General features: G+C 34.6%; 1 protein-coding gene across 4 annotated transcripts in view; it reads left to right on the forward strand.

The window, feature by feature from the left end:
- The window catches only part of BRD1 (bromodomain containing 1), a 54,907-nt gene that overhangs the window by 14,779 nt on the left and 20,921 nt on the right, over positions 1-19,207 (forward strand). For 2 of the 4 annotated variants that reach the window (XM_071552569.1, XM_071552568.1), the window contains exons 3-8: positions 2,257-2,413; positions 8,793-8,924; positions 10,766-10,894; positions 11,856-12,168; positions 12,912-13,172; positions 16,326-16,814. In XM_071552569.1, coding sequence (XP_071408670.1) covers positions 2,257-2,413; positions 8,793-8,924; positions 10,766-10,894; positions 11,856-12,168; positions 12,912-13,172; positions 16,326-16,814 — 1,481 coding nt within the window. The remainder of the gene's footprint in view (positions 1-2,256; positions 2,414-8,792; positions 8,925-10,765; positions 10,895-11,855; positions 12,169-12,911; positions 13,173-16,325; positions 16,815-19,207) is intronic. The other 2 variants (XM_071552570.1, XM_071552571.1) reach the window with 2 other exon arrangements.

Here is a 19,207-nt window from a genome sequence, read left to right on the forward strand (position 1 = left end):
TATTGCCACTAGCCATGTGTGGTGTGTGCATGAAATAAGAACAGCCAGTCTTTGGTTTTATTTGGAGGGAATGCAAAGAGAAGTAGTTTCCCACCCCTTGTTAAGTAGTTTTTGCACTCCGAATTACTTTATTTGTATTTTTCAAGTTGGAGAGTATGTGCTGTGAACATCTTTCTTAAGCTTATTTTAGCACTTTACTAATATAATTATATATGAATAGATCAGTTCATTACGTGAATGGGCAAATGCACTTAAAGCTGTAGTTAAAGATGTTTGCTTAGTCTTACCACATCTGATGGGCATGAAGCCAAGGTACCTTTCTTCATGTTACGATTCTCTGATCACTCCAAATAGCTTTGTATTTGGCTGTGCTTTTTTCAACTTGGTTTGGTAGGTTTTACTGTTTTCAAGAGATGGGAAATTAATTTCTTGATTTTGATTACATTCTATAATTAATTGTAATTATGTCATTTTGCATTGAGTAAATCTTTTTGCAGCCTGCATCTCCCCTCCAGTGAAAGACTTACAAGACAGTCTGAAGTGCATCTCCAGGCTTTCTAAGCTTTAAATTAAGCTAAAATTTTTCAAGAATGCCTAACTGGTTTAATTATTAATTGAAAAAACAATGCCACTGAGGAAACAAAAGACACATTGTCATTGTATTTTGAAGAAAACTTGTATTTGCTCTGCCTTTATCCAGTGATGACTGAAAGCTCTGTAGATAGTTAGTGTAGCACTGAGTAGACATTGCACCTTGTCTTCTACACAGCCCAGGACAACCAGCTAGTAGGGATAGATGACTTTTGGTGAACTGAGGGTAGACTCACTTGTATGTTTGTCTGAAAAATATATAGGTTTCCCAGATATTCTTAAAAATCATTTAACCCAAGATTTACTTATAACTTTACATTTTTAGTTATTTGGCTCTGTACTTTTATCCTTATCTGCGAAACTGCTTTGTTCCTTAATATTAAAAAGGAAAAAGCAGCAAAATACCAGTATGTGTATATATTCATGTTTTCTTACTTAAATGTTTCATGTTACTGCTCTACAAATCAGACACATTTTGAATTAATATTTGCCCACTTAATTATTAAATTTTATTGGAGAATATCTGATAAACTATCATTGTTTGTAGAGTTTTGCTATGGGTAGTAAGAGACTGAGTGAAGAATTAACAGATTTTATTGTTATTTTCTTTTCTGAAGCTGTTTTACATCCAGCTCTCTCTCCAACCCACCCCTGCCCCCAGACAAACTAGCAATCTGACTATAAAGTTGGTTGGTCCCTTGGGGCATCTTATGTTAATTTTGCGAGGGCTGCCACCAGTAACAAATACTTGCATTATCATATGTAACCATTAACTTTTTATAACTTTTTTTGTCATGATTCCAGGGTACTGTAGGCACAGAGAGCTGAAGATCTGTTTCAGATTAACTTTTTTTTTTAATGTAACTTTTGAGAAGCAAGTGTTGTGTGTGAGACTTGGACATTCTAAAATGTCATTATTTGAAAAATAAGAGTCAATATTGTTGTGTGTGATGTTCATATAGCACTTTCCTAGAGTATTTGTAAATGAGTAAATGCAAACAGCATTTGCATTTGTTAAAAAGCAACTTTGGAGAAAATAGTGATTGATCTTGATTGAGATAGTTTGCTTTAATTATCCTCACCTGTGTCTTTTCTGTGTGGCTGTTTTCATCATATGTGTGGGGTAAAATAGTAAATGTTTTGTGTTTTACATTTTCTGTTTGGCTACTTTGTCAAAAAAATATTAATAGAGGAATAATACAAGCTTTTTGTTGCATGTTTTTATGCAAAAAGTTGGAAGACATATTGTCTTTAAAGTAAACTATTAATTCTTTGTAGAGGTGGTAACAAAGTAACTTTCATACTGATTTATATCTTTATTTCTTATTTTCAATAGGAAAATTATTCTGAAATATGTAAAGCTTTTTTCTCAGCCCTAATCGGGGATTGCTCTTCAAATAATGATCATGAAAAAATTGATGGCCTTTAGCTTTACAAAGTACCCTAAGGTATTTGGTAGAAACTACAATGTCAAGCAGATATATTTGATTTTATTTTTCTGCTCAGAAATAATTTTACTGGAAGGGATGTTACTGAAATAAATTAGTAACATTGGTGATTACTTCTGTTTTTACAGTTCATATATATCTGATGTTTAATTTCCATAGACAAATATGTTTTATGCTTTGCTGTGAAAAATACAATATCAGTTTTTCCATGTTTTAGATTAAATAAGATTATGAATCAGGTGGCCATTCAGCGAAAGAAGCATTTTGTTGAACGAGTGCACAGTTACTGGTTGCTTAAAAGGCTGTCTAGGAATGGTGTTCCACTGTTGAGAAGGCTCCAGTCCAGTTTACAGTCACAGAGAAACACGCAACAGGTATGTGACATACTTTTTACTTATAAGAAGAAATCAGAGTTTTTGTATTTTATTGAGTAAAAAATTAACTAGGAAGCCTAGCATAACAAAAACTTTCTCTTACTCAGGACTGAATAAATTTTTTACCTCATTCTGAAGTTACATTACCTGTATTGGCAATAATCTAACACTTTAATTTGTGATATAAAAACCCAAAACCAAACAAACAAAAAAACCCCAACCCAGATTTGTGTGGGTTTTTCTTTTGTTTTGCTTAAATGTTTCACAAAAATACTGTCACCAAAACTATCATAATACCATTATTCTTTGACTGGTATTATGGTTTTCTGGAACTCATTACTTTAAGGTGCTATGCATTAGATAAAAAATAAAAGTTACTTTACATTCATCAAAAGATGCAAAACATATGTTATATTTGACACTTGAAAAAAATGTGGATTTTAACAGGTTAAAGGGTCAGACAGCTAGTTTAGAGTTTTCAAATTCAGATCCTTATTGCCCACCTTATTCGGTAAAAACAGAATAAAAGACAAGTTGTTGAAGAAGTTCAAAGACCTGTTTCAACTTCTTTTGACACAATTAAGTGGGATTGTGGTCAAGCATTAAGTTTATGCTGATACATTATTCCAATAAGACTCATCCTAGCTACACTATGTCTAGGTGGGTTATAAAGTTATACACACTTAACCAGTCAAGCACTGAAAAACATCAAAACAGTGCCTCCAGATGCTCAGTTACTTTGGTTTCAAGTCACTGAGTAGCTTAATAATAATTAAAACTTCTGAATTGTGTATGTGGATCCATGTGTGTAGACCTTGAAGTGCTGTGAAGCATCATGATTTGGAGCATCCCAATTACCTTTTTTAATTGAATGGAATATGTAGTTAGCTGTGTTCTTTCCATTCTCCAGGTGTTTGACTTCCAGTGGAATTGTTCTTGTAAAATAGCCTCTAAAACTCAGGAATTAATTTTATATTAATTTTGTTGCATTAAACTGAGATTTCCCTCCCCTTTAAAGCTGAACTATTATTCTTATTAGGAGTATATTTCTGTTTGTTGATTAAGTCATTGTTGATGTAGTCATAAAAATAGCATAATCAACACTGCTTCCTAATTATTTGATCTGTCATGTTTGTGTGTTAACTTTTTTAGCTTTTCATGTAAAAAACTGATAGTTCTCAGAATAGCCGAGGTTGAAAGAGACCTCTAGATGTCATATGGTACAACCCCACTGCTCAAGCAGGGCCACTTAGAGTAGATTGCCCAGTACCATGTGCTACTGGCTTTTGAATATCTCCAAGGGTGGAAACTCCACAACCTCCCTGGACAACCTGTGCCAGTTCAAAAAAATAAAAGTAATAGTGTTTTCTGATGTCCATTCTCACTTTGTGCCCATTGCCTCTTGCACTGTCATTGGGTACCACTGAAAGGAGCCTGGCTCTGTGTTCTTTGCATCTTTCCCTGCTGGTATTTATGTGCATTGATGAAATTTCTGCCCCCTGAGCTTTTTCTCCTCCAGGCTAAACAGTCTTAGCTCTCTCAGCCTTTCCTCATAGATGAGATTCTCAAATTCCATTTAAGTGGATTCTTTTTAGGTGGAATTAACTTTGAATATAAACTGACCACTAGTTTATCTTTTTTTCACTGCTTCTATATTGCTCCATTTTGATACTAGTTTTTGAGTTTCTCTGAAATATTTTATATTCTACTTTTAATCTTTGATTAATCTTTTACTTACACATTAGAAATTTCTATTCTGAAGAGTGGTGTCTGGCAGTTACCTAGTAATACTTGAAATTCATTTATTCACATAAAACTTCTTTTAATTGACCTGGAGTGCTTAAAAAATGCTGAAGTCAAGCACAGAAAGTCAAGCTATTGTGACAGTATAGAACTAGTCCATTGTTAGTGTCTGAAAAAATTATACATGCTTGTTGATCTTTGGAAAGTACATCTTCTACTGAGATGGCATGCAACAGGCTGCAACATTTCTAATATTTAAATAGTAACTACCACCATGAAGCCATTATTGTAATTGTTGTTTGATTAAAATAAAATAGGCCTTAGATAGGACCTATTTAAAATTCCATTGCCTGTTTACACTTTGATACAAACACTATTTCTTTATGTTTGGGTTTTTTTTTTAATTTTAGAATGATTCTTAAGTAAGGAAGTAATGAAACTATTTTCTAAATAAATTAGAAGCTATTATATTGGTCTGATACAAATTGGAGAACTTTATTATTTTGAAAAGAAAAAGCAAGTTTCAAGCCAGGCTGAATGTTAAATTGTTCTGCTAACAAAAAATGTGTAGGTGGTGCTTTTCAGTGTGTACCAAGTGTCCTGTCTATGACATTGTGCCTTCACCATAGCACTTGCAATATGTAGTCCTAACTGCAAAGCACTGAATGCAGACCTTAATAAACAGCTGTGGCATAGCTGTGGTGAGAATACCTCAGAATTCTTGAGATAGAGATTATTATTTTGTTTGTTTCAGTCCAGATGGGAAAATCCTTTTTATTTTATGTGAGAGGTCTGAATATCAAGAAACCTAGATAGGTTTTCAGTCAACAAAGAAACATAAAGACTGATGTAATACAGATTCAGAGATTTTTTATGGTTATTTAAATTGAAAAGAAGTGTTATAATGAGGAACCAAAACTCTGAAAATGGTTTCAAGATGCTTGGTGGAAGGTGGGTTTGATCTCTCGATCTAGAACAAATTTGACAAAGGGAGAGGCTTTCATGATTTAGATTTACTTCCAAATAAATGTGTTCCAGAGCTCAGTTATGATATGCTTTTGAAGGTAATGTTTATATCAACTAAGAGTTCTAAACCAGGAGAGAAGGTCTTGGCTGATATACACTACCTCACCATGTGCAGGAACAAGGAACCCTCTGAGAGAATGGTTTATATTGTCACTTCTCTCTCCACCTAGAAATTCAGGAAAGGTATTGGAATACTCTTAATATTTACATCTCTACTGTTTTATCTTTTTTTCTGTACTTAAAAGATGCTTGAATAAAAATAACACATGAAATTTAAGTATAGAAGCTTGTTGCTGCTGTAGTGAGGTTTGTTGAAAGCCGCTGTTAGGAGAAATAAAGTAGAAGGTGCTGGTCAATTAAGGTCATGCCTTCACTGAAGATTTCAGTAAGGACACAGATTGAAATGGTTTTGACTGATAGGGATACAAGCCCCAGCAGAGGATCTTAATACAACTAGTTGTATTGCTCAAGATCCAGTTTCATCAACTGTAATTCTATTTTTGTTTGGTTCATATTAAGTTACAGTCTCCGTAAGGAGTGAGGCTGTTCTCATGTATTCACATCCAGCATAAGGAGGGATCTGTTACTACAGAGTCCTGCTAGTACGCACAGACTGGTAGCATAGTCCTGCTGAGACCAGTTCTCAGCTGATCCATGTTATATATGTAGGCTTAGAAGTGTTTCCCTTTTCCCTCAGTATTAATAAATATGTAAGTTTTAGCTTTTCTAGAGAATACTATATTTAACAAGAACTAAGTCCATAGGAAAATCATAGAATCAAAGAATTGTTTGGGTTGGAAGGGACCTTAAAGATCATCTACTTCCAACCCTCCTACGGTGGGCAGGAATACCTTCACTAGACCAGGTTGCTCAATGCCCCATCCAGCCTGGCCTTGAACACTGCCAGGGGTGGGGTATCCAGAGCTTCTCTGGGCTTCCTATTCCAGTGCCTCACTGCCCTCACAGTAAAGAATTTCTTCCTAATATCTAACCTCAATTTACTCTTAGTTTGAACTCATTACTTCTTGTCCTGTCAGTACAGTTTATGTTGAAGAGTCCCTCTCTGAACAAGATTTTCTGTATAAATGTTTCTGGTGTCATCAGCCAGATGAAACTTGCTGGCTTTCAGGGCAGTTATGGAAAGAAAGACTTGGAAAAAGATAGTCTTCACCAGAAAGTTATTAGAAACTTTCTGTGTCAGAAAGCTGAAAATTTTGGAAGGAACTCTTCCTATATTAAATGTTTACTGGTTGGATGTTGGAAACCAGTCCATCATGCTCTTTTCAGCTTGCCTCTATCTTAATTTGATTAAGGTATATGTTGTATGTTAGCTGGTAAATAGGTTAGGGCAAAGTAGGGTTATCTTAGCTATTATAAACAGTCTGCCAACATTACTTTGCACAGAAGTGTCAAAAATTGGAGACTTTGCTATTAATCCCCAAGCCAGAGTGATAATTAGGAGAGGAGGGAATGTGTGCACAAAAAAAAAGGGAAACAAGTTGCTCGTGATACTTTGAGTCAGATCTGCAGATTTACATGTATGTGCTATTTTATGGAATGAAATTGGTCAAGCAACTGATGAAAGTAAAAGATTTTTTTTAATGCAACTGAACCTTGAGGTTTAGCCAAATACTTAGTGTCTAATGAACTACCCTGAGACCTGCTGTAACATTTTTTCTTGCTGTATTTAAGTTTCCTCACCCACCCTAAAACTAGTACAGCTTTGTTGACTTAGCTTTTGGCAGGCTCAGTTCCCCAATGTCATAAATTGTACAGGTATGTGGGGCAAAAGAACGACTGAATGTTTGCAAGCAAAGGGAGGAGGACAAGGCTTCCACTTGTGGCAATCACCACAACTTACTTTTGGTCCTGAAAAACAGCAGAACTGAAAAAATAGTACAGCCATGTCAGTTAAAGTTAGGTTGCTTTTCCACATGTGGTATCTGTATTCAGAGATGAAGGGGTCTAGAAGAACAGCAATTAGTGGCAGCGTGTTTCCTTTTTCAGTGAGTCTCTAAGGAATTGAAAATGTGCATATTAATTTTTTTTTCTGTTTACTTTTAGCTATGATGACCCCAAACAGTTAAATTATTATATATCTATGTCAAGATATAACTCCTTAAAGAAATGGTAACTTTCAGTTGTAATAGTCATTAGGAAAGGGAGTTAGAAGTTTCTAGCTCCAGTTTTTAGCTTGGAGGCGGATTTGTGTGTGTAGGTTTTTTGTTGTTTTTTGGGTTTAGAGGTTTTTTTCTTACTGAAAAGAGGAAACTTGTTTTCAGATTGCTGTATTCTAGTACAGATGATTGATAATTAAGGATTTTCAACTTCAGTGAAGTCAGAGGTTTGAATAAAACTAATTTCGTAGCTCTCATGGGTACTTGCCTTTGCTTTTGCAAAGTGTATAAAGCAATAAAATATGATGCAGATGATAAAATCATAGCACTCGCAAATCTGTTAGATAATGTTTTTAAACTGCCATTTTTTGCAGTTAAATTTGTAGAGCCTTCTGTCTGAAAAATTGTGCAAGACCTGTGGTACATCTGAATTGTCCTTCTCTTGAGGACATTCATTATTGCTTTCAGTGTAATAATGTGTACTGTTGTTCATTGTTCATCTGTTGAGCCACTTTTCTTTATTCCTCTACCTTCTATTTTTTTATAACTTATGAAATTTATTGTTTTCATTTTAGCCTTTAAATCCTTCCACAAAGATTACTTATTAAGTGTATGTTGCATTATGTGAGTTACTGACAAGCACACAAAGTTTGGTTGTCTTTCAGAGACTCTTATGAAATACTCATTTTTTTGTAATAATTTTCCAAAGCACATGTTTCTTTTGTCTACTTAGTCCTAATATCAGGACTTCTATTTCTTTATGCCCTCATATCTGGTGACTTACAAATACTATATAAATCCTGTATGTAGCTTTCCAATATCATCCCTTTTCCTTATGAAAAATAGTAAAGGCATACAAGAAATGCTCCATATTTTGTATGTACAAATTAAACTAAATACTGCAAATGTTTAAACATTACTTATTATTAAAAATGTGTAAATTAAATTCTTTCATCCACTCTCTGAGAGGTTGTATTACTACATTATTTACCTGCAGTACCAGTTGAAGTTATTGTATTATTTAATAAACAGCTTTTCAATCCTCTCTACAGAAGCCATACTGATTTTGTTCTGTTACAAGTGTGTTCTAATTCTCCTGGGTGTGGAGGAGGTGGACTGTATTAACCACAAGAATAATTTGGTTCTCACCTGGTTTGAATTTTGATGTGAAAATGTTGTATTTTATTTTGCAGCTTGTTGTATTTCTAGGTTGCTGTTTACTATATTGCTTCTTCTTACATGAATAGCTTTCACCATAGGAATGATTTCTAGTTTATTGATTTTGTTTTCAGTTAGACCCTTGAGAAACTCTAGAAGATACCCTGGCCAGAGGTTTTCTTTTCTTGCAGTATGAAGCTTAGGACCAAGAGCTGTAGCTATAAGACAGTAGTTTCTCCTTTCATGTACATACATCCTGTAATTGCATAAAACTGTCTTATAAAAAGAGGTATGCATTTTTCACTTCATGAAAACCTTTTTTATTCTCTTCTTAGAGAGAAGATGATGAAGAAATGCAAGCCTTAAAAGAAAAATTGAAGTACTGGCAAAGGCTGCGCCATGATCTCGAAAGAGCACGTTTGTTGATAGAGCTTATACGTAAGCGTGAAAAATTGAAAAGAGAACAGGTAAATGAAGCACCTTTTAATTTGATGAGGCTTTTCTGAAGGAAGACAATTTAAATATTCTCACACAGTTTTTCAGTGAAAGGACTGCTGTCTTTTAATCCTCATGTAGGGGCAAGTAACATATGTGCTTGTGTGTGCTCAAACGGTGTAAAATACATTTTCAAAGAGTCATAGAACGGCTTGGGTTGGAAGGGGCCTCAGGATCATCTAGTCGAACCCCTCTTCAGTGAACAGAGACATCTTCAACTATATCAGGTTGCTCAAAGCCCCATCCAGCCTACCCTTTAATTTTTCCAGGGCTAAGGCATCTACCACCTTTCTGGCCCACCTGTTCCATGCTTCACCCTCATTGTAAAAAAAAAAAATTCTTTATATGTAGTCTGGATCTACCCTCTTCTAGTTTAAAACTGTTACCTGTTGTCACTACAGGCCCTGCTAATCAGTTTGTTCCCATCTTCCTGTTAAACCCCCTTGAAGTACTGAGAAGTTTCAATGAGGTCTCCCTAGAGCCTTCACTTTTCCAGGCTGAACAATTCCAGTTCTCTCAGCCTTTTTTCAGAGGTCATATCTGTGGCCCTCCTCTGGGCTCAGTGCAACAGGTTTATTTATGCCCTTCTTCTGCTGAGGGCCCCAGAGCTCGATGCAGTACTCCAGGTGGGGTCTCAGGAGAGCAGAGTAGAGGGGGCAAATCATCTCCCTCAGCCTGCTGGCCACTCTTCTGTTTCAGCCCAGGATACAGTTGGCTTTATGTACTGTAACTGCACATTGCCAGCTCACGTTGAAGTTTTCATCCACCAGTACCCTCAAGTCCTTCTCAGCAGGGCTGCACTCATTCTGTTGATCTCCCAGCCTGTATTGATACCTGGGATTGCCTGGGTGCAGGAGGACCTCAAATTTGACTTTGTTGAACCCTGTAAGGCTCCCATGAGCCCACCTCTCAAGCTTGTCCAGGTTCCTCTGGATGGCATCCCATCCTTCAGATGTGTCAACTGCACTGCTCAGTTTGGTGTCATCTGCAAATTTGCTGAGAGTGCCCTCAATCCTGTGGTCTTACCTTATTGGTGAAGATATTAAAGAGTACTGATTCTGATACAGACCCTTGAGGGACACCACTTGCTACTGATCTCCATCCAGAATCTGAGCCATTGATCACTGCTCTCTGGACACACCCATCCAGCCAATTCCTTATCTGTGGAACAGTCCACCCATAGAATCCATCTCTCTTCAGTTTAGAGAGAAGGATGTTGTAGGGGACTGGGTTAAAAATATTGTCAAAAATAGTGAAAGTTCTGAAGGTTGTTCAAATATTTGAAGATGTTGATTTTGTTTGTTGGAAGTTATTTTCCTGGAATTTACATAGAATATTGTCCTTCCAATTACTCTTTGTTTTGCTCTTAGGTAGTTGTAAATGTTTATCATATTCTTTATTTAAACTTTGAACATGGCAGTACAATTAAAATTTAATTTTAAACATGCTGTCTTTGAATTCTTACTATTCATATTGTTGCTGAACTGTGAAACTGTTCTTATGTAACATCTTTTCAAGAAAAAGAAATACATTTAAAAGTGAAACAAAATTCTGATATATAACACAAATTTGAGTTCTGAGAAGCTGGAGTTGAAGAAATGAGAATGTTTTTGGTTTTTGTTTTTTTTAATAAAATCATCATGAAAAACTATGTCAGACAAATGCCCAACTGATAATATTGAAAGTAATATTGAACTCATTTACTTAAATGTATTTGTGTGCTAATTAATATCTAAAGTACTATGCTGTTACTGCAAAACTAATACAGTATGTTACTGAAAAATGCTCAGTTGGATAATTATTGCTTCTTTAGGTCAAGATTGAGCAGGTTGCTATGGAACTTCAGCTTACTCCATTCACTGTACTTCTGCGATCAGTACTGGATCAGCTTCAGGAAAAGGATTCTGCTCGTATATTTGCTCAGCCAGTGAACCTTAAAGAGGTATGTTTGCAGCTGTGTTTCCTGATGTTTACATAGGAGTTGGTGGCACTTAAATGCAAGAAACTAGTCATTGCATGCAGAGTTGGAAACAGTATTCCCTTTTAATCTTTATTTTGATACTTTAGTATGAGTTATGGTTTACTGCTATGAAAACCTTTTAATGTTTATATACCAAAATAATTTCTGGGACTGGAATAATGAATACATGTTGATATTTTGCAATAAGATGATTTTGATAAAGCAAACTCAAAGGGTATGAAAATTTCAAATGTAGGTACTATGTTCTTATTTGCAGGTGAAACTAGACAGACTTAGAGTATATGTGTATGTGTGTGTGCATATATACACACAGGCATGTGTGCAAAAAACATGTAGACATGTCTATATAAATTATATGGGGGTGTGTGCAGATACTGCATACACATCTGTTTATTATACATAGAATCACAGAATCATTAAGGTTGGAAAAGACCTCCAAGATCATCAAGTTCAATCTTTGAGTGTCACATCCGCTTGTTTTGAATACTTGGAGGGACAGTGACTCCACCACTGCTTTGGGGAACCTGTTCTAACGCTTAACCAGCTTTTCAGTGAAGAAATTTTTCCTCATATTCAACTTGAGCTGCCCCTGGCACAACTTGAGGCCATTTCCCCTTGTTCTGTCACTAGTTGCTGGGAAGAGAGGTACCTAAACCCACAGAATTCTAAAAACATACAGTTTCAGCATCTCTTAGTAAAGTTCAAACTTTTTACCCAAGGTGCAGAATCTTCCAATATGTAAACCGCTGTTGGCATGCAAATGTTTGCAATATCACAATGTGCAATTCTAAGATACATTTTGAATTTCTTATATTGAAGTGTTACAAAATATGTTTAAAATGTGTGATTAGTTAATAACTAAAGTTACTTTGGCTGTAATAAAACCATTTTACCCATTCATGTTTTAAATATTTGTTCAAAGGTTCCAGACTATTTGGATCATATTAAACACCCTATGGATTTCTCTACCATGCGAAAGCGGTTAGATGCTCAAGGCTATAAAAACCTCAGTGAGTTTGAAGAAGACTTCAATCTTATCATAGATAACTGTATGAAGTACAATGCAAAAGATACCATATTTTATAGAGCTGCAGTGCGGTTAAGAGATCAAGGAGGTGTAGTTCTCAGGCAAGCTAGGCGAGACGCTGAAGGAATTGGTTACAATAATGAGACTGGAATGCACTTACCTGAACGGCCCAAACTTGAGTCACCTCAACCTTTCTCTTGGGAAGATGGTAAGATGTTTTTTGATTATTTTTAACAATTGCATTTTTCATTACACACAGTGTGTACAATCCATACAAATGTTTAGGATTGTTGCTGTTTGCTGACTAGATTCCCCACACCCGCCCCATTCTGTTCTACTAGCTCTGTCATTAGAAATCAGTGTTACCCAGATCCTGATTTTGGCAGTGTCAGAGTCTAATTTAATAACTTATGTGGAAAAGGTTTTTAAGCTAAGTATTTTCTTTCACATGATTGTATAGTCTTGTAAGCCATAGGAAGTACTCATAAACTTCAGAACATTCTTAAATAACCCACTCGAATGAAAAACAAAACGTGTTTGTAATACCAGGATTTAAAATTTATGCTTTTGACAAATACATCAGTTTTCTGAGGTTTGGAAGTGAAGAAGAGTAATTAACACATTTTTTTATAACCATAACTTTGTTCTTCTCTTTGACCAGAAGGAACTCGTTCATTAGGGTAGGAAGGATTAACTATACCTTCCTTCTGACCTTTAATTCTCTGCTCTACTACTTAGTTTTTTTGAGCAAAATGCCAATTAAGAAGAATAGTAAATATATAGTAGGAATTAATATCAGCTTTTATAACTGTAATCTAAGTAACTTTTTGACAATATATTTTTGTTTTGGCATGTGAATTTTACTTTTTTTCCCTCCTATTGCTATTTTTATTATGGGAAATATTCTGGGAAATGCTAACACATTTGCAATTGTACGTATTTTGACTTCAGTGGATAGGTTACTGAATCCTGCAAACAGAGCGCACATGTCCTTGGAAGAACAGCTGAGAGAGCTGCTAGAAAAACTCGATCTGACCTGTGCAATGAAATCCAGTGGGTCAAGGAGCAAAAGAGCAAAGCTGTTAAAGAAAGAAATCAGCGTTATTCGCAACAAACTAAGTCAGCAACACAATCAAGCTCCTCAAATAGAATCAGGTATTGGAAGTTTTGAAGAAGAGAGTGCAGCATTAGAACAAGACGGAGAAGAAGAAGGTAAGATTGTAAACCACGTTTAAATGAGTACTGTTCTGAGCCTATTCACTCAGGGTCTTTAATAATGTGAATTAAAGAGTTTATTAAATGAATATTAAGTTTAAATTTAAAATACTTATTTTAAATTAAAAAATTTGCATTTTAAATGTGCAAATGCTTAATCACAACAAATAGTTTAAGAATAGAATGATCTTTTTTAAAAAACTTCCCTCCATTATTTTTCACAATAGCAAGGTTTTAAAAAAATTCAGGTGTTAAGAAATGAAAGTGCAAACAATCTTGTATGAAAAGCAGTCAGAAATGCCTGAATGGAAAATATCTTTGTACTTTTGGAAATGCACTTAGATGTCGAAATACATGCTGGGAATCATGTGAGCCTAGGTCAATGGTAATGAAAACTCTGACTGTTGTACTGTCTTTTGTAGCCTTTTTTATTGTCTAGTCCAGACTCTGTGGAGGAGGGTGGGTAGGTTTGGGTTTTATTGTTTTATTTATTTATGCTAAATATTGGTAGGACTTAATAAACTTCATGTTGTAGAATCAAATCAGTTGTATCTACCCTGCTCTTCCCCTTTTGCTTCTCTTCCTCCTCAAAACAATTACCTCAGACCTGTAACTACTCTTGGCTACTTGATTTTGATTTCAGTGAGAGCAATGTGATATTTCAATTGAATTCTCATAATTTGCATTTTTGGCTTTTAAATGATTTTCTGAGGTCTTCATTGCTTCTTTTTAAATAATGCAAAGAAAAGCTTGTCTCTAAAAAAAAAAGTTCTTTTGAGTTTGTTCCATGGTCAGCTCTAAAAAATTAAACTTTTTCTTTAGGACAGTGAGACGTGTTTAATTTTGAACCAATGCATTGAATAGGAGGAGGAAAGAGCTCAAGGGAAAGTGGAAGCATGGTAATAAATAGTCTCTATCTGTTGCACCTTAATGCTATCAAAATTTTTGAAAGGTGAAGTCAATAAAATGACTGTCCTTAACTGCCATTCAAACAGCAATGTAGTGTTTAATTCTTAGTGTAGCTAGGAAAGCACTTCCCAGGCATAGAACTTGTTTGATATTTGAGCAGTGATAGAAAAAGCGTACATGGATCAGCATATTGTCTTGTTCTGAGACTTTTAAGTATTCTCAGAATGTTTAATTACCTTTTTTTTGTAAGTTTGGGTGGCGTTTTTTTAATCAAGTGATGGTGGTAGGAATGTAGTTTTGGCAGCTAATGAATACACTAACTTTTTTTACTTGTAGCTTAACATTTTTATGTCACAGCCTTTTACTTCAGTGGTTTAGCAAAAAACAGCAGTAGCAGTTTTCTTATATTTACAGTATGCTTTTTAAATAAAACATAATGAAAAGCATAATCCAGGGTTGATTGGCATTGTTATGGTTCTGATCTAGGAAAGAATAATAGTAATTAGATCAGATTTCAGATCTCAAATGGAAGGTACTTAGAGGAGTAAAAAAAACAAATTGGCAAAAATAGATGAGGAGCATAGAAGACTCCTGTGCCAAGGATTTGTGCAGGAACTGACTTTGGAAGTGCTGTGAATTACCCCCTTGGAATTCTGTTTTCAGTCTCTGATCATGTGAAAAATATGGTACCAGAATAACACCATGAAATTCAGGTTTTATTGTCTCAAGAATTCTCAGGTGGTTTTATGTTCTTAAATGGTTTTGTGAATATTTTCTAATCAAAGAAAATCAGAATTTCTTCTCATAGAACAGTCACCTTGGACCTTCTAGACTGCAGGCTTTTTTAATTGGTGGTACTTCAAACGTGCTTATCTGACTGGACATTTCATTCTACTGTCTTCCTGAAAAATTAGTTACCAATTCTAATACCTGTGTGCTGTCAAATGACATGAACATAGTCATGCCACATTTTAAAAATACATATTTCTAGTATGAGCAATGCTGTTGTTTGATTAAACCTTAAACAACAGGATTGAGATTTTTCTGCTCTTAGAATTTATTCATTTCCAAGTAAACATTGCTGGGCCAAAACCAAAGCAATATAGACATATCCACTGCAAATAGAGGACTTAAATGCTTGGGCATTTTATACCTTTTTTCAGGTAGCATAGAAAAATTAACTAAATTTAAATATTTTATGTGATAGCATAAATAGTACATCAGTCTCATACAGTTACTCTAGAATAATAAGTATTCCCTTTCTTACATTTTGAAAGATTCTTTTGCAAGCTAGAAAGGTTTAAACATTTTTCTGAGTTAATAATTATGGGCTAGGACATCCTTCTATTTTTATTTAGGCATGTTGTGATAGTAGAATGTTTATTTTCTTTCCCATTACTTGGGATGAAAAACTGAAACTACTTTTATTCACTCAGTTACATCTCCCTTGTCTTTTATCAACATGGATTTAGTGGAATTGACTGGTAAATGTTAAAATAAAAGATGTCGGGGTGGGTGCTGGAGAAAAAATGGTAGAGGGTGGTTTTTCTGATTTCTCCTATCCAGTCTGTGTTGCCAAGCATGTATTTGTTAACTAGTGGCTAATCAAGCTGCAAGATTTTGGGGGTCTTTTTTTTTCTCCCTCCTCCATTTTTTATTTCTTTCTTGGTAGGTAAAACTTACAGGCACACCTGTAAAAACAGCTTTACTAGTCTTGCCTTTCAGTAGGTGTTATAATACATTTTAGCTTGTTCTAGTACATCAGATTGCAAATACTTTTTTTTTTCACTGCTTAGCTGATAAAATATTTCTTAGGCAGGTAAGGTGAATATTGATAAGGTGAAATAGATAAAATTATCAAAAATTTTACTTGAATGGCAGTATAATTGCATTTAACAGATAATCATCCACCACTCCAACTTTCTAATAAAAAAATAAGTTCTGTAGTTTTTAGTTGATGAAACTAACACAACTGCATGAGAAGTAAAAAGTATTTATCCAGGTATAAATTGTTAATACCAACCATAAACACCTACTTTTCTACCCCTGTTACGTTCCCAGTATAAAAGTAGGAACTACTAACTAGGACAGATTGTTGCTAGACAAGTTTTGTTTTTAAAATGTTATGCTTTGTTTCCAGACAACAATTTATTTGGTGGGCTGCACATTTATAGTGAGTTTTATAATAGACTTTATAACGACAAGTTTTCAAAAATCACACTCTATTTATAATTTTTTCAGGAGATAAATCTCCCCCTAAACTTGAACCATCAGATGCATTACCTCTTCCTTCAAACTTGGAGACTAATTCAGAACCACCAACCCTCAAACCAGTAGAACTCAATCCAGAGCAGAGTAAGCTTTACAAAAGAGTAAAATTTGATAATGAATTATATAGCACTTCCATTCAGAAAGAAATAAATGGACACACTCCAGAACACTTACTTGACAGTAATCTCAATGAGTCGACTGTTTCTGCTGTAGCTGAGTCATCAACTGATGTAAACAGACGTACATCCATTCTCTTCTGCAAATCGAAAAGTATAAGCCCCCAAAAGTCTGCAAAGAACACTGAAACCCAGCCAACTTCTCCACAGCTAGGGACCAAAACCTTTTTGTCTGTAGTCCTTCCAAGGTTGGAGACACTTCTGCACCCAAGGAAAAGATCAAGGAGTGCATGTGGAGATTCTGAGGTTGATGATGAGTCCCCTGTAAAGCGCTTGGATACAGGTAAATGTTTACAAAACTTACTTGAATGGATGCGTCTGGAAAGTTAAAATACCTGTTATTTTTTTTACATATATGCAATTTGTTACTCTTCATATTTCAGCACTTAGAACAGGTTTTCCTCATAGCTGAGTAGTTACAGTTCAGAAAATTACAGATTCATTTTTGTATTTGCCCTATAGAATTAGACTTTACTGAACCAAATTTTGGTTCTTTGGTTTCAAGATTACACATATGAGTAGGTGAATTTTCTTTTAATTTCCTTTTGTTTAAATCAGTAGGAAAATTAAATCAGCTCATTTTCTGCAAATTCTCTGTTAAAATTACATGGAAACTTCACACATGGTGCCAAAACTAGAACTCTTGTAAGCAGTAGCATGAAAAATACATATTCTATGTATGACTTCATTTTGCCGCATTGTTACTCCAGACGTATTTTCACGTTACGAAACTGATGACTCTGTATGAAGTGCTTTATATATCTGTGTACTTTATGGAAGTGTTAAAATCCCAAGGTATAATGACACTTCTCGTGGTTTTTGTGTTTAGTCTGTCCACTTTCAATGAAGTTAAAGAATCTAAGTGTAAGGTTATGCACTTAATGAGGCTTCTCTAAAAAACATTTTAAAGAAAACATTATCCTGATATATTAGGGCAGAACAGCTCAAGATATTACTTACACCTTTTCTTAGCAAACTATAGTTATTTGAGAAGTTTGTATAAGAGCTTTGAGGAAGAAAACCAGCATAAGGAAATTACTGAAGTATATTTCCATAATGTCATCTGTGGCCATTGCTATGACTTTTGTATTACTTTGAAATAAATACTCTGTTTCATTGTCATGTGGGTAACCCCTATGTAGGACAAAACATTGTCTTTCACAGAAAGAGATAGGAACTTAAATTTAATATTCACTGTGAAGATGTGCTCCAAAAGCTAGGGGAGCAGTTCTTGGTTTTTACGTTGCTTTTTTTCTTTCCTTTTCTCTTTTCAAGTTTTTGTTTTGTTTTGATGGTTTCTGTTGTTGCTTGTTTATTTTCACTGTGGAATTTTTTGGGGTGTAGGGTGGTGCTTGTTGGTCACTTTGGGGGTTTTTTTTTGAAAATGATCAAGTGAGCGTGAGAAAATGTTAAGTAAGAATTGTTGAGAGGAAGTGTCTTTCATTTATATTTTTGGGGTTTTGTTTGGTTTGCTTCTTTGGAAAGCCCCAGCTTCCATAATAGCTTGGAAAGAGCGTGCAGATTTGATCCGGTACTTTAGTTCTGAAGCAAGAATGAAGTGAAGGTAGTGTGGTGATAGAAATGAGTTAATCTTTATTAATAATTTTAAAAGGTTTGGTTTCCAAATATTCTAATTTGGCAGGCTGTAATTTAGATAATTTCATTATGTGCCTGTATGCAGATTGCATTTATCACACACACAGTAAATCATTTGTACTAATCCCATGACTGATTTTTAAGTTAAACATTGTGAATTGTTTCTTTGGGGCAAAAAATGTTTTAAATAAAAAATTTACTTAATTCTTAAAAAAAAACCCAAAAAGCACCCATAAGACCAAAACCCAACAGATTTCTGAATACATTTAAAGTCAGCCATTTTTGTTCATTTTATCACTGTGAAGTTAGGTGTGGGGGGGGTAAACAACCAAGTTACAGGAATAAAATCCAAGGGTTAAAAGTTGTTTATTATTATTATTATTATTATTATTATTATTATTATTATTATTATTACTATTATTATTGTTAAAGAAAAGTACACAGTCTCTTCCTGAAGCTAGTAAATATGTATACAGGATTAAATTTATGTAGAAATAATACTCGGGACATTCATAGCTAAAATTTGTACTTGTTCAATAAGCGACTGTATGTCAGTTGAAACTTTTAGCCAATTCATGAAAATGTTCTAGTTATTCTAGAATAGTATCTTGGAATTTAGACGTATATGGCTGATACAGATGTGTCAGCTTATCAGATCTTATTCCTGTGATACATTTTCCTGTTTGCAGCCAAACATTTTGCTTTTACATTGGAAATTTTATTCCTAATGTTATTTCCAAGTTTGTGTCTCTACACTTATTTAAGCAATTGCAGTTGGCAGCTATTTTGAGTTACAATTCAGCAGGAAACCAGCACAAACCTCATATGCTTTCCAAGATTTAAAATCAGTTCAGTTGTTTTGTGTATGCAAACAGTGTTGATTCATTCAGGAAAATATGTTATGATAAAAATATTAGATTAGAAGATGTATACATGTAATATATTTTTTCTATTTTGGTGTGGGTGTTTTTTTTTACAAAATTTAGTGTCGTGCTGCAGGTAAAAATGTTTTTATTCAGTAAAACCCAGTAGACATAATCCTTTCCCTCCAATGCCATCCAATCATAGAAAAAGGCATGA

The sequence above is a fragment of the Pithys albifrons genome, chromosome 3, assembly GCF_047495875.1.
Source record: "Pithys albifrons albifrons isolate INPA30051 chromosome 3, PitAlb_v1, whole genome shotgun sequence".
NCBI classification, from domain to species: Eukaryota; Metazoa; Chordata; class Aves; order Passeriformes; family Thamnophilidae; genus Pithys; species Pithys albifrons.